The sequence below is a fragment of the Lynx canadensis genome, chromosome D2, assembly GCF_007474595.2.
Source record: "Lynx canadensis isolate LIC74 chromosome D2, mLynCan4.pri.v2, whole genome shotgun sequence".
Lineage (NCBI taxonomy): Eukaryota > Metazoa > Chordata > Mammalia > Carnivora > Felidae > Lynx > Lynx canadensis.
The window spans coordinates 65,808,223-65,824,014 of record NC_044313.2 but is presented as its reverse complement, the minus strand read 5'-3'; the positions used below and the strand labels follow the sequence as shown (position 1 = coordinate 65,824,014).

The 15,792-nt window shown below is 39.6% G+C and overlaps 1 protein-coding gene across 1 annotated transcript in view; it reads right to left on the bottom strand.

Annotated features, from left to right (window-relative positions):
- CCDC6 (coiled-coil domain containing 6) overlaps positions 1-991 on the bottom strand; it is a 104,602-nt gene extending 103,611 nt beyond the window's left edge. The window contains 1 exon segment of the mRNA XM_030334345.1: positions 495-991. Within this exon segment, the coding sequence (XP_030190205.1) occupies positions 495-806 (312 nt within the window). The 5' untranslated portion in view covers positions 807-991.
- Between the last annotated feature and the right edge of the window lie 14,801 nt (positions 992-15,792).

Sequence of the window (15,792 nt, the reverse complement as noted above, 5' to 3'; positions counted from 1 at the left end):
CCAGCGAAGTGCCCAGCCCAGCTACGCAGCCCCCGCACCCTAAGGCAGGCCCCCGGAACCTAATCCGGCTTCCTCCCTCTCCCACAGCCTAGGGGTCCCCGGATTCTGGACGTACACCTCAGGCACGCTGTGACTGGAAAAAAAAAAAAAAAAAAAAGTCCCACCCCGCCCCCCAGCCACGCCACCAGTCTCCAGCACTGCCCGGGAGGGGCCTCCTCCCCAGTGGCGAAAAGAGAATGTGGGTGGTTGTCCCAGCAGCTTTCTCCCGCACCCCGCGAGGGGCCTGACCCCTGAGGGAGGCCAGACTCGCGTGGCCCCAAAGGGACACCTCCCTCTCCCCGACCCTCCAGGGGCCAGCAGTTCTTGGCAGAGTGTGCTCGCTGCAGGTCCCCGGAAGGCTCGGGGAGTTCGGGGGCTGCCCGGTCCAGGTGCAACCTCTCCCGGAGGCGGGCGGAGGTCGGCGCCGCGGCGCGCCCCCCGGGGGAGCAACTCACGATGGTCACGCTGGCTTTGCGCAGGTCGCGGTTTTCCTCCTGCAGCGCCTTGCACTTGAGTTTGTAGGTCTCCAGCTCGATCTTCAGCACCTTGTTCTCCTGCTGCAGCGAGGCCAGGCGGTTGGTGAGCTCCTCCAGGCGGAACGGCGAGATGACAATGCCCCCCGACTTCCCACCGCCGCCGCCTCCCCCGCCGCCACCACCACCACCGCCGCCGCCCGAGGTCGATGAGCAGGACGACTGCATGGCGGCCGAGCTGCTGCTGTTGCCCCCCGCCCCGTCCGTGTCGCTCTCGCTGGCGCTGTCCGCCATGGCCGCGGCGGGCTGGGGAAAGGAGGAGGAGGAGGAGGAGGAGCAGGGAGGCGGCGGCGACGAAGGCCGGGCTGCGAATGAGTGGGCGCCGGGCGAGCACAGGGGAGCGCCGAGCTGGGCGCCTGGCAGCAGGGCGCAGACTCCGAGCGGCGGCGAGAGAAAGAGAGGGAGCTTCCCGCTGCCAAGGGACCTCCTCTGCCAGAGAACAGAGACCCCGCCCGGGCTCGGGCAGTACTGCACTGGGGCTCGCTCCAGCCGGGCCTGGCGCGCTCGCTAGGCCGCCCTAAAGAGCTGGCCGAAAGCTCCGGGACCCGCCCGCCGCCACCTCCGCGGCCCGCCTCCCGGCGCCTGCCGGCGGGCCAGGGACTCGCGGGCCCAGCCGGGGCGGGAAGGCCAGGTCAGCCCTCGCACCAGCTGCGCGCTGGCCGCACGTGTTCCGAAGGAGGGCCTCCCGGCCCCCCGACCTAAGCCCCCAGACGCCCAGCCTCTTCCGGGCTCGCGCCGGCTCCCGGGAAAAGGAAACCCGGTGCCCCGCTAGCCTCGCAGGTGTCGGGGACACGTGGAAAGGTCACGCCGGCTCCCGCATTCAGCCGTGGCCGGGCCGTGGCCCCGTCTTCCGCCGACTGCGTGTGCTCCTGTCTCCCTCTGTCTGTTTGAAACATACACGCAGCCCTTTGAGTTTTATCTTCTCGGAGAGCTCAACTGGGAAGCCTAGGATAGCGCTAAGAGAACAGAAAGTTCCCCTGCCAGGAGCCCGAGTGGGGTGAAACAACAGCAGCCACAGGTTAACCTCGTTAAGAATTTGCGGAAGAGACATGCCACTCTCTTTGCTCCTCCTCCTAATAATCTCATAAACCACACTGCGCTCAATCTTTAAACAAGGTGCAACTTTCTTTTCTTTTTCTCTTCACATTTTGAGAACAGTGCCAGGACGTGTCACGCAATAGGATTAAGAGACTAGCGTTTATCTAATCCAAAAAGAAAAAAGAAACACTTTCTGTGGATTAAAACCCATCTCTTTAAGTGCCAGTTTTCTAAGGTAACTGCAGACAAAGCATTATGCTGTACAAATAATGATGATTAAGTGGGAATACAGCATAACCATCACCCTCTTGCCCACTTCCAGAAAACTTTAATAGGTTAAAAATAAAGCATTAATTACTCTGATGTGATCTAACTCAGTGTTCTAGTTTTGAAGCATAAGAAATTCTAAATAACCTTTTATTCCCCCTCTTCTCTCCCAAAGAAAGGCTTGCAGGAAATCCGCCCAGCAGGTGAGACGATTCTAAACATCTTTAAACTGTTGACACAAAACAGCTTTCACTTATGTATAAAAATTGGAAAGTGAAACTGACCAGGCTAGTTATTACCAAGCTTAGTCAAGGGAAGAACAAACACTTGGAAACAGAAAATAGGAAAGAAAAAAAAAAAAGGTGTGAAAATTTTCTATTGCTTTGAACTTTTGGAAAAGTTTATAATGTGCTATGAAGGATAAAGAGGTGGAATTTAATGATTTTTATTCCTACTCCTCTGTTATCTTTAAACCTAAATTTGATCTAATGATTAAGCTGTTATTCTGTGGCTAATGGAAACTGGTACCTCGGAATAAACTAAAACCCCAAGTGTTCCAAATGACATCATCTTTTACCAAAATGGCTGCTTCTGGCAGAGAGCTGAGAAATGCCAACTGCAATTAACCCCCAGATTTCTCCTAGTTATTTTTTAGTGCTAAAGGACTTCTGAACTTAGTCATTGTTGGTGTGGCAGGAGAAAAGAAGAAAAAGAATTGGCTTTGCTCTTAAGAAATATAGCCAATGTAAATTGTTAGAAGCGATCCAGTGTAATTTTCATTGAAACTTATTTCTCTCCCTCACTTTTCTTTCTGGGGATCTGGTACATGAGACCAGCAGCTCATTAAATTAGAAACGGCTTCTGGAAAACTCACTTGCTGGGTGAAATGGAAGAGTAAAGCTCGCAGGGAGCAGCACCACAGGGAGAAACTCAGATTTAACAGCATTCTTTCCGCTTTATTCAGCAGCGTGATAGAATCTTAGAGCAGGTCTGGCTTCCATACTTCACAAGTTCCTATTGTTTCCTATCCCATACTATCTTAAAACTTCCACTTTTAGAGCTTATTGCAACAGAAACATTCCTTCCAGGCAGAGCAAGGGGCAAGTCGGCTCTCTTAGCTTTATCACCAACTAACTGCTTCAGAAAGACCGACGGACTCCTTCAAGTCAGCATAGGGGTGGGGTTTAAAGTGCCTGACTTTCTTAAAGGGCCCACATTGTGATAAGCTTAAAAATGTATTGGTCTTGAATAGGATGTGGAAGAAAACTGCATTTTGACATGGTATTTGTAGGCAGTAATTGTGTTTAGAAGACTTTGGGGGAAAGCCATCTTCTAAAGCTTCCCTGCTGATACAGATGGGAATAAACTGGGGAATATTTTTTCACTGTGGTTTTTATTGTTATTGCAAAGCAGAAGCGTGTCTAATTTTCTACTTCTTGTAAAAGTGATTCCCCTTATAAACAGACCATTTATCACAACATTGGTTCAGTAATAGCATTACAATGGAAACACTAGTTACAAAACCAATAATATCATTATAAAACTCCTTCTCAGCTATCTAGGGGAAATGAATCAGAAGAATAGATGGCAGTGTGTGCTGCCTGGAGGAAGAAGAGACAAATTTAGATAATCACTTCCGTTGGAGAATTAATGAAATTTACCTTTGCCCTAAAGTCAAGCTGCAAAATGTAACAACAAAGGAAAAAATACCTTATAGTCTAACTGCAAGGCACAATGTCAAAATCTTTCTTTGTCTAATGCTATTTGTGCAGTTGATCTACCCTATGGCCTTGAACTTTCAAATAGTAAAACTAAAATAATGCCATAAATCATAGGGAAATTTTGTTTAATTTTTTATTGCTATAAATAAATTGCTGTACATATCTAGTTACGTTACTGTCACATACTAGTAATTTCATTCAAACTCTGAATGGATTTGGTGGTTGCAGGCTCCATTGTTACAGTTTTGAAAAGAATTGGAATGAGCTAGGTATAAGATGGCTATTATGGAGTGCCAGAATTTGGATAGAATCATAGAATAATGAGCCACTGTGGTGTTATCATTTCTTGAAATGTAGTTGATATTGAAATATAGCTTGCTTATTGAAATATAGCTTTGATTTAGAGGCTATCTATGGTCTCAGAGTCTAGCTCAGGGCTTCATAACCTTGGCACTATTGACACGTGGGTCTGGAAAATCCTTTGTTCGGGTTGGGGTTCGGAGGGGGTTGTCCTGTGCACTGCAGGATGTTTAGCAGCATCCCTGGCCTCCACCCACTAGATTCCAATAGCATGCTAACCAAAAATGTCTTCAGACATTACCAAATATCCCCTGGAGACAAAAGTGAGAACCACTAATCTAGTAGAACAATTACTTTTGCAGGGCAAAAGCAGATCCACTTTGGAGTGGCTTTTCTAGCAACACATTGATTACATACCACAGAGCCATCAAGAGAGACTTCTTCTCAACTCATATTTCCAGTGTCAACTAACCAGGAGATCCTGGACCCAAAGAACCACATCCACACTTAATACTATTGGCTTTTTCAATATTTTACACTAATTGATGTCAAACTAGTCTTGCTATCCAGCATCCCACCCTGGCAAGAGACCATGACTACAAGATTAATTATATATATGATCTCTAGCCTCCTGTTTGTGTTCAGTCATTATTGGTTCAAAGGAAACAAACCATTTATACAAATGGCAGACAAAAGAAATATGTCATCAGCTAAAGTAAATTGGATGAGAATCAAGTAAGAATTTCAACAAAAAATGAAACATGATTTATATGTCTGGAGATTTGACAACCTACAAAACCTAAAATTTGTCTTGACACAGATCATATTGAATTGCTGACCTAGAAATGCTTCTTAAATGGTACTAAATACAGAACTAGAAAAAAAGTAAAGGGAAATCCCAGGCTCCAAAGCAAAGAGGAAAACTAGAAATAACCCAAATGTCCACCTACAATATAAATCCTGTTATATTCATGCAATGGAATAATACACAGCAATGTGAATGAGCAAACTATAGCTACATGAATGAAGCAACATGAGTTGCTTGGTGAAGGAAGCCAGACACAAAAGAGTATATGCTGTATGATTACAATTATATAAAGTTCAAAAATGTACAAAATTAATCTATGAGGTTAGATGGCAGAATAAGGATACTCTTTGGGAGGAGATAGTGTTTGGAAAGGATACTAAAAGATTTCTAGCAATGTTCTTTTTCTTTTTCTGGGTACTTGTTACATAGGTATGTTCTCTTGTGAAAAGGTATTGAGCTATCTATTTATGATCTATGTACTTTACCATATGTAACTTGCACTTCAACAAAATGTATTAATCAAAAAAGGGGAGGAGTGAGGCACTATAAATCAGAGTAGTAAACTGGCAGCTGAAACTGGGACAGCAGCATCGTAGGTCTTGTTAATCACGATGTTCGAGTTTAATACCCATCAGAGACAGAATATGAGAACATGTGGCCATACCAGGAAGGAAGATGTAACTAAGATGCCTACAAAATGCCAGATAGTCAAAAAGCTACACCGCACTGAAAGTCTTCCTACCACAAACAGGAAGACAAATAGGAAGATTCAGAGTTAATAAAAAAATCTCTTCGGAAAAGTTATCTCTAAACCTAAGCCTCATGAAGTTAGGGACTTCACATGTATACTGATACTACCTACATGGTCCAAAAATTCCCAAACTGACATAGTATCTTAAAAGTTGGGTTTGCTTGGGAAGTTTTTGGGTGATGGAAATGTTCTATAGTTTCACTGTGGTAGTGGTTACACAAATGTATGCATTTGTCAAGTATCATCAAACATACTTAAAAAGGGAGTTTGTACTCTATGTAAAATCCAACCAAGAAAATAAACTGATAAAAAAAAATTGGCATAAAAATGGTAGCATTTCCAGTGTACCTGACAGAAACAACAAAAATTTACTCTGGAAGGAATCTCAAAATGAAGATGGAGTTACAACTGGAAATTATAAAACACACAGAGAAATAATCCCTCTCAGATAAAAATTAGCAAAAATAAGGGCGTCTGAGTGGCTCAGTAGGTTGACCAGGAACACACCTACAGCCAAAAAAGCTAGCTTTATCTAGCTTGCTGCAATAAAGGAGAATGTACATCACAGAAATTATGGGAGGGATTTATTACAGGATTTGTCCTTGAACTGGGTGATTCTAAGCAAGGTTTAAGAAGGCAAGTGTCAGTTCTGAATTAGATACTGTCAAAAAGTGGATGAAATTTGGTGCTTGAGTATCTTGGTAATTTTTATCTAAGAAACAGGAGTATGAAAGTTGGGCTAGAGTTATCATTTGGAAAAAAGCAGTAGTCACTCATATTCATCAAGAGTAGGATGTTTACCCCAACTCTTATTGTATCACTATCAATTTCTTCCTTTATGTTTGTTAACAGTTGCTTTATGTATTTGGGTGCTTCCATGTTGGGTGAATAAATATTTACAATTGTTAAAAAAAATAGTAGGATGTTTAGTTATTTTTATGGCTGCAGAGTATCTTTCTTTCTGTCTTGTTCCAAACACCAACACGGAATGGCCTTATCTGATCATTGCTTTTATTCTGTTAACATTGTCTTCTTTCAATTAGGAACACCTGAACTGCCACGTGAGCAGTTTTTCATTTCATTAAGTGATTAATTTTAAAAACCCTGAAGGAGTAAATTAATTAGCAGATTGGACACAGCTGAAGAAAGAATTAGCAAAGTAGAAGATAGATCTGAGGAAATTAGAATGCAGCACAGAGATATAAGAGCAGAAGTTAGAAGAGCAAGGTGCAATACACATCTAATGGGTATTCAGAAATTAGAAAACAAAGCAAAAGAATAGAAAAGCAATATTTAAAGTGATAATGGCTAAGAACTTTTCATAATTGATAGCAAATATGAATGGTCATATTCAGGAGGTAAGATAAGAATGGAATAGGATAGGGGCCCCTGGCTGCCTCAGTTGGTAGAGTGTGCAAATCTTCATCTCAGAGTCATGAGTTTAAGTCCCACACTGGGCATGGAGCCTACTTAAAAAAAAAAAAAAAAAGAATGGAATAAGATAAATAAAAATAGAGCTATAGCAAGAGAAATTCAAACATATGCTTGTAAAAACTCTGAAGAATAAGTGCAAAAAAATTAAAACAATTCTATGTAAAACCAGAGAGAAAAGAGAAAACAAGAACTATCTAGAAAGGACAATTATCTACAATTAGAGTGTCAGCAGATTTCTTAATACCAATAATAGAAGCCAGAAGGCAATACAGTAATAACATCAAAGGGCTAAGAGAAAATAGCTGTACTAGAAATGTATTCACAGCTATAATACTTATTCAAGAATAAGAGTAAATTAAAGACATTTTAAGACAAATGTATTACCACTAACGAAGAGAATTTCTAGATGTTCTTCTAGAAGTATCAAGATACAAGAAAGAACCATGAGCAAAGAAACTTGGAAGAAAGTGGATAAATTTAAACAAATACTGACTATATAAATATAAAAAATAATGATGATAAATAATGGGAGTTTAAAAACCAACAATAATAATAATAATTACTATTTTAAGGAGAACTAAAATATTAGAAAACAACAACAAATGGGTAGAGAGGAACTGGAGTTAAGGCATTCTAAAGACCGTGATGTTCAAAGGAGAACAGCAAATACTTCTTCAATCCACAAGGAGATTTTAAAAATAAATAAAAGGTGAAAAGAACCAGAGAAAATCAGTATAAATAGAAATCACACACATACACACAAAGATGGTAGAAATTTATACAAATATATCAGGAAACATAATAACTGTAATTGAACTTACCTATAGAAACACAGAGATAATCAGAATAAAAAAACAAATCCAACCATATTTTTATAAGCCTGTAAGACATTAAAGCCAACAACTTAAAAAAATTGAAAATAAAAGAATGAAGATATATTCTACAAATACCTACCAAAAGAAAACTGAAGAAGCCATATTAAAATAGGCCCCTCAAAGAAATCAAGTGTTACAAGATATAAAAGGAAGTAGGCATCCCATAATTAAAGGAACAAATAACCACAAAAATAAAACAATTAAAAAAATTTTTTTGAATGTTTATTTTTCAGAAAGAGAGAGCATGAATTGGAGAGGGGCAGAGAGCGAGGGAGACAGAGAATCCCAAGCTGACAAGAGAATCTGTCAGCGCAGAGCCTGATGCGGGGCTTGAACCTAAGAACTGTGAAATCATGACCTGAGCTGAAATCAAGAGTCAGATTAACCAACTGAGCCACTCGGTGCCCCAAAACAATTACAATTTTCATGCACCCAGTAATATAGCCTCAAATGTATGTATTAAAAACTAACAGAATTATGTGGATAAATTGACAAATCCATCATAGGTGACCATAGCACATCTCTCTATTGAAAGATTAAGCAAATGAAAAATTACAAAGAATGTGAAAGATCTGAACATAATTAACAAGCTCAGTCAAATGTGTGTGTATACCTGTTACCAATAATTATAAAGCAAGCATTTTATTCAGGCACACAGTTTACCAAAACTGATAAGGAACTCAGCCACAAAGCAGGTCTCAACACACAGTATCTCATATTTACTAGGTGCTTACCTCATGCCAGGTGCTGGCTGAATACTTTAGTGCTTCACATGTATTAATTTGTTTAATCTTCACAACAACCCTACTCAGACAGGTACTATGATTAGCCCTGTTTTTAAGATGAAGAAACTTAGGCTCAAAGAAATTAAGAAAATTGTCCCAGATCATCAAATGATAAACTGGAAGACTGGGGTTCAAACTAATGCAGTCTGCAGACATTCACTTTCCTTCTCTTAGGGAGAAAATGTTATAAGATACACACAAGAACGAATTCTCAACACCATAAATTAATAAATTTTGCTATTTGGTCATATTTCTTTTACTATTTTTCTTTTTCCTAAAAGACAGAGAACACTTATAGTTAGCCCTCTTAACAACTCAGTTTGATTCCCTGGCTCTTCTTCATGATAGATATGTTTTCTTCCAGTTTATATTTTACACATTTATAATGGCCAATACTTGGATTAAAAATGTCTTACATTGGTTTTGGTGAGCATGCATATGCAAATGTGCACATACACGTGGGAATCAACTTTTTCAGTTATTTGGGAAAGGAAGGAAAGGACATTTTGATGAGGAAAAAATAGCTAATGGTATAAAACAAAAACATTTAGTGAGGCCAGAACATGAGCTGTATGAGAACAAGTGACTAAAGATGTAAATTGTGACCAGATTTGAAGCATTATTTTTTTCATATCACAAGAATAAATTTGGATTTTATTCTGTAGGAAATAAATCAGAACAGTTGTCTTTTTCTTTGCTAAGGAAGAGAATGGTAGGTTTAGATATTTTGAAGTAAAATAGAGACATTACAATGTTTCACTCCAAATAATTTTCCTGCATGACCACAATACAATCATTATTACCAATAAAATTAACAGTAATTCCCTTACTAGCATATAGTACCTTATTATTTCCAGGTAAGCTCTACTCCCATTGTGGGGCTTGAACTCATGACCCCAAGATCAAGAGTCACATCTCTGCTGCCTGAGCCAGCCAGATGCTCCTGGTACCCAGTTGATATCATAATTTTCCTGATTGTCACCAGCACATCTTTTGCAATTGTGTTATTCAAACCAAGATCTAATCAAAGACCACACACCATTGCATTGCATTTTTCTGTCTCTTTAGTGTCTCATTTTAATAAAGCCCTTCCATTACTTTTCTCATGTCATTAAAATGCTGAAGACTTGAATATCCCACTTCTAGATTTGCCTAATTCTTTCTTTTGATATTGTTTTAATTTTTCCCTCTGCCCTTTGTGTTTCCTAAATACCAAAATTTAGCTCTAAAACTTGTTTAGGTGCAGGTTAAATATTCTTAGCAAGAATACATCATTGGCGATGCTGTGTGCTTCCCACTGCAGCATATACAGGAAGCACATAATGTCTGGCTGTTGACTAAAAATGGATGCTAAGATTAGTCCCTGAGTTAAAGTGGTGATATCCAGTTTGCTATTGCAATGCTATGGTTTACCTTTTCCTCCCAACAAATAACAGGCAGAGCATCTTGGCAATGGATTCATTGTCATCTTGTCTCCTATCATCACAACCTAATAATTTCAACATCCATGGATGATCCTAGTTTCAATCAGTAATTTCTATAAGGGTTGCAAAATGGCAATCGTCTAGTTTTGCCATTTCTTCTATATCAGTATCAGCTGTCATTCTTTTGTAAAGAAGAGTCTTTTTCCATTAGCTAAGATTATTTGGTTGTCCTCATGCACAATTCCTACTAGACGTATACTCCTAACAGCCATGATTTCTTGCCTTGCCAAAGAATCAGTACCAAGCTTTCCAATCATAATGCAATTAAATGATAAATTATTAATAAAATACAACTAAAATAATATATATATTAAGAAATTTAAAATAGTTTCTAAGTAAATTGTGGGTCAGAAGTGAATTAAATACGAAAATTAACAGACATTTGTAACAATGATCATTTAAAATCTACTTACAAAAATATAGGATGCTGCTAAAGTAGCAAAACACCAGATAAACAAATAGTAAGATTCAGCAAGGAAAAAAGATAAGGGGCAAACACCTAAAAGCAATTGTAAGTCAAGAAGTAAAAAAAATTAGGCAAAATATACAATTTTTGTATGAAAAAAATGACTTGCCAAGAACAAATAGAAAACCTGAAATATAACCATTGAGCAAATTGAATCAGAAGTTTAAAATGTTCCTCCAAAAAATAGTCTTCTCTGAGGTCTGAAAGATTTATAAGAAAGTGCTACCAAACAATCAGAGAACAAATAATTCTTGTCTTACACAAACTGTTCCAGAGAATAAAAAAAACAAGGAAATAACTCACAACTATTTTATGAGGACAATAAACCTGATGCTAAAACCATAAAGGGCCACGTAAAAAGAAAAAGAAAAAAGAAAAAAAACAGTTAAAGGCTATTAGACTGCTAACTATTCACCAAAACTATTCTCTCCTTTTTTAAGTACTCAATCAATGTCTCCCAACCTCCCTGGCCCCTGGGTGTGAGCATAGGTCAGTGTTCCTCAGAGTGGAATACAAATGGAAGTGACATATGCCATTGCCATACATGAAAAATAAAAAATTTAAGCACCATCCTCCTTGCTTTTCTCTTTTATGACTAACCATAGTGGTAATCCCCAGGGCCACCATAAAGAACATAAACTCAAGGTGGCCTGTCAGCCTGGATCCCTAAAAGACTACATGTAGCAGGAAAGATATCTGCATCTCATATAACTAACAAAGTATTATTATCCATTATATAAACATGTCCTATATGTGAATAAGAAAAAAACCAGTCCATTAAAAGGTGGCAGGAGCAGGGGGGCGGGGGGCCGCGCCTGGGTAGCTCAGTCGATTAGGCATCCAACTTCTGCTCAGGCCATGATCCCGCCATTCATGAGGTTCATGAGTTCGAGCCCCGCCTTGGTCTCTGTGCTGACCTCGAGTCCCGTGTTGGGCTCTGTACTCACAGCTCAGAGCTTGGATTCTGCTTCAGATTCTGTGTCTCCTTCTCTCTCTGCTCCTCCCCCACTCGTGCTCTGTCTCTCTGTCTCACTCTCTCAAAAATAAATAAACGTTGCACACACAAAAAAAAGAAAAAAAGGCAAACCGTATTAATCAGGCAATTCAACAGAAGTAGAAAATCAAATTGTCAATAACCAACTGACAAAATGATCACTTTTACTAATGAAATACAAAATGATACCACTATGAAATACCCTCGCATAGGTTTCAAATTCGCAACAAAATTTAAATCTAACAGTAGTGGGGCACCTGCATGTCTCAGTTGTTTGAGCATCCAGCTCTTGATTTTGGCTCAGATCATGATCCTAGGGGTTGTGGGATCGAGCCCTGCATCAGGCTCTGCACTGAGTGTACAGCCTGCTTAAGATTCTCTCTCTCTTTCCCTCTGCCCCTCTCCCCCACTCACACTCTGTTTTTCTCTAAAATAATAATTTAGGGGAGCCCGGGTGGCTCAGTGGTTAAGCGTCCAACTTCAGCTCAGGTTGTGATCTTGCAGTTTGTGAGTTTGAGCCCTGCATTGGGCTCTGTGCTAACAGCTCAGAGCCTGGAGCCTGCCTAGGATTCTGTGTGTCCCTCTCTTACCCTCCACGGCTCCCCACTCTGTCTCTCTCTCAAAAAAAATTAAAAGTTAAAGAAATAATAATAATTTAAAAATCTAAGAATAGCAAATGTAGGCAAAAAATGAAGCAATGAGAACGCTCTTCTCTTATTCATTGTTGATAGAATGGTAAACTGAAGAACAATCTAGTAATATCAACAAAACTGAAAATGCATATTTCTTATAATCCACCAATTCTTCAGTATGCATTCTGGAAAACAACCACACATGTACACTAAGTACATGAAAGTAACAAGAATATTTGCAGAATTGTATGAAACAGAAAAATATAGGAACAAATAAGTGTTCATCAATAGGACAGTAGACAGATAAACTAATTCTATACAGCTAGAAAAATAAATTCTCTAGAACAATATGTATCAACACAGATAATTCTAAAAAACCTGTAAAGAGGAAGCAAAACAAACAGCAGAAACATAGTACATATAATACAATTATTTTCTTTTAATTTTTTTTTTAACGTTTACTTATTTTTGAGACCGAGAGAGACAGAGCATGAACAGGGGAGGGTCAGAGAGAGGGAGACACAGAATCTGAAACAGGCTCCAGGCTCTGAGCTGTCAGCACAGAGCCCGATGTGGGGCTTGAACTCACAGACCGCGAGATCGTGACCTGAGCCGAAGTCGGACGCTTAACCGACTGAGCCACCCAGGCGCCCCTAATACAATTTAAAAGTAGGCAAAACAATGATCATTTGTGAGTACTTGCACATATACTAAATATATAAAGACGTGTATATTGATAAACACCAATTTCAAGATACTGGTTGCCTCTAGAAAGGGAGAGAAGATAAAAAAGGGCTTCAACTTTGTAAAGTTTTATTTCTTTTTTTAAAAAAGTTTGTAAATTTATTTTGAGAGAGAGCATGACCACGAGTGGTGGAGAGGCAAAGAGAGAGGAAAAGAGAGAACCCTAAGTGGGCTCCATGCTGTAAGTACAGAGCCTGATGCAGGGCTTGATCCCACAAGCCCTGGGATCATGACCTGAGCGGAACTCAAGAGCCGGATGTTCAACCAACTGAGCCACCCAGGTACCCCTATAATGTTTTCTTTAAAACCTAAGTATATAGTGCTCGCTTCAGCAGCACATATACTAAAAAACTAAGTGTATAAAAATATATATACTGAGCCTGGGTGCCTCAGTTGGTTAAGCATCTGACTTTGGTTCAGATCATGATTTTGATGTTCATGAGCTCAAGCCCCACATTGGGCTTTCTGCTGTCAGCACAGAGCCCACTACAGATCCTCTGTCTCCCTCTCTCCCTGTCCCTCTTGAACCTCTCACACACTCTCTCTCCCAAAACTAAATAAACATTAATTTTTTTTAATTGGATGTCAATGTAACAAAATGTTGAGATTTGACAAGGCTGGATTGTGCATGGCAGGCTGTTTTAATACTTTTCTGTGTGTTTCAAATACAATTGATCATTATTATTTGTGGATTCCATATTTGTCTATTTGTCTACTCCCTAAAATTTTTTTGTAACATTGCAGTTGTGGTACATTGCAGAAGGGGAAAATTTGAGTCACCTGGTACACATGTTCCCAGCTATGGTAGAACAAGACGACACCCCACCTTTCTGTCTCAGCTTGTATACTATAAAGTGTCCCTCTCATGGTCTGTCTAGTGCCTCATGTTTTGCATTTTTGTGCTTTCCGTTGAAAATTTCACTATTTAAATGGCCCTCAAGTGTAGTGCTGAGGTACTGTTTAGTGTTCCTAAGCTCAATAAGGCTGTGATGTGCTTTAGGGAGAAAATAACGTGTTACATAAACTGCTTTTGGGTATGAGTCACAGGGCTGTTGGCCGTGAGTTCAGTGTTAATGAATGAACAAGATATATTAAATAAGGTGTCATTACAGAGATACGTACATAAAATAAGATTACATATTGATCGGTTGATGAAAACTTTGTGACAAAAAGCTCACAGGAACCTAAATCTGTATTTCTCCTAGAAGCAATGGCTCCTACTTTAGTGTTTACTAATTCAATAATTCAGTGTATACAGAGACAGTATAGATAATAACTACCATGAACAATAACAATTAACTGTATTTAATTAAAAATATTATAGTATCTATTTCCAAGAAAGATGCAGGCTGTGGTATCTCCCTGATAAATTTGAAAAAAAAAAAAAAAATGAAAAAGAATGCCAATGTAAGAAAGAAGATAGTTTACAGGATGGATCTAATTTAACTAGAATGATTTGGACTGTATTTCCTGGTTCTAAGATGTGTTTTTATATCCACTTTTTACACTTTTGAAACTGGGATGCACCCTATAATCTATGTGTTTGTTTCATGTGGAATTGTTCTTTTTATTTCCCTCAAAATGTCATTAAACTGATGGTAGGTTGTACTATTGATGATATTTCATAGTATAGTAAATATGGTGCATTTAAGTAATTCTGATCAGTTTTATTGGTATCCAATGATTTCAAGGAGGGACACGTGTGTGGTTGGTGATTAGGGACACACCCTGTATGTATGTTCCATCTGAAGCCTCTGCCAAACTCTGCCCTATGTGGGCAGTAGATGTAACTAAGCTTCATCATTACATTTTCCCATCTCCTGATGGAAGACTTAGAAGTAAAGAGGGAAGAGCCTCTGAAGAATAACTCAGGTAAGAAAGACTGAGAGATGTGACAGCAATGCAGAGTATTACCAGATTAGAGACAGGAGGCGTTCTTTAATTTTTTTTTTTTTTTTTGAGAGAGAATGAAAATGAGGGAGGGGCAGAGGGACTAGGAGGGGCTGAATCCCCAAGGCTCATGCGGGGCTCTATCTCACCACCATGAGATCATGACGTGAACTGAAATCAAGAGTCGGATGCTTAACCAACTGAGCCACCCAGGCGCCCCAGGGGAGGAGATCTTAAAGGGAAGAAAAAACATGGGAAGATGAGATGGTATGAAAACCACATCTTGTAATGTACCTGGTTATATCATTTTGACTTTGGAAACATGTAAATGCTTTGTGTAACTAAAGTCAAAACAAAATGTTTTAATTTTTTAAAAAAGAATTGCTAAAAATCAAAAACTAATTCACACAAAGGAATACAGAAACCCTCTAGACTCTCCCTACAACCCTTCTGTAAGTCTAAAATTATTTTGAAACCAGAAGTTTAAAAAAAACTAAGTAAAAAAATAACCTTTTTTAAAATGTTTATTTCTCTTGAGAGTGAGAGAAAGCACAAGCAGGGAAGTGGTAGAGAGAGAGGGAGAGAGAGAATCCCAAGCAGACTCTGTGCTGTCATTGCAGAGCCCGATGCAGGGCTTGATCTCGCAAACCATGAAATCAACTACGTGAGCCAAAATCAAGAGTCAGATGCTTAACCAGTCGAGACACACAGGTGCCCCCCAAAATAAATAATCATAATTATATATCAAACTGGTGGCACAACAAGAGAACCTTTAAATGTCTATATATGGAAGGCAGAACAACAGCCCCTTGAAGATGTCCTCACTTTAATATCTGAAGCCTGTGAAGAGGTTACACTATAATGGCTAAAGAGACTGTGGGTGTGATGAACATTATGGACTTTATAATAGGGAAATTATCCTGGATTATCTGGGTCCAGTATAATCACACAACCCCCTAAACTGAAGAACTTTGTCTGGGTGGAAACAGAAGAGCTGAAAGGGATGTCAGAGAGATTCCAAGAATGACAAG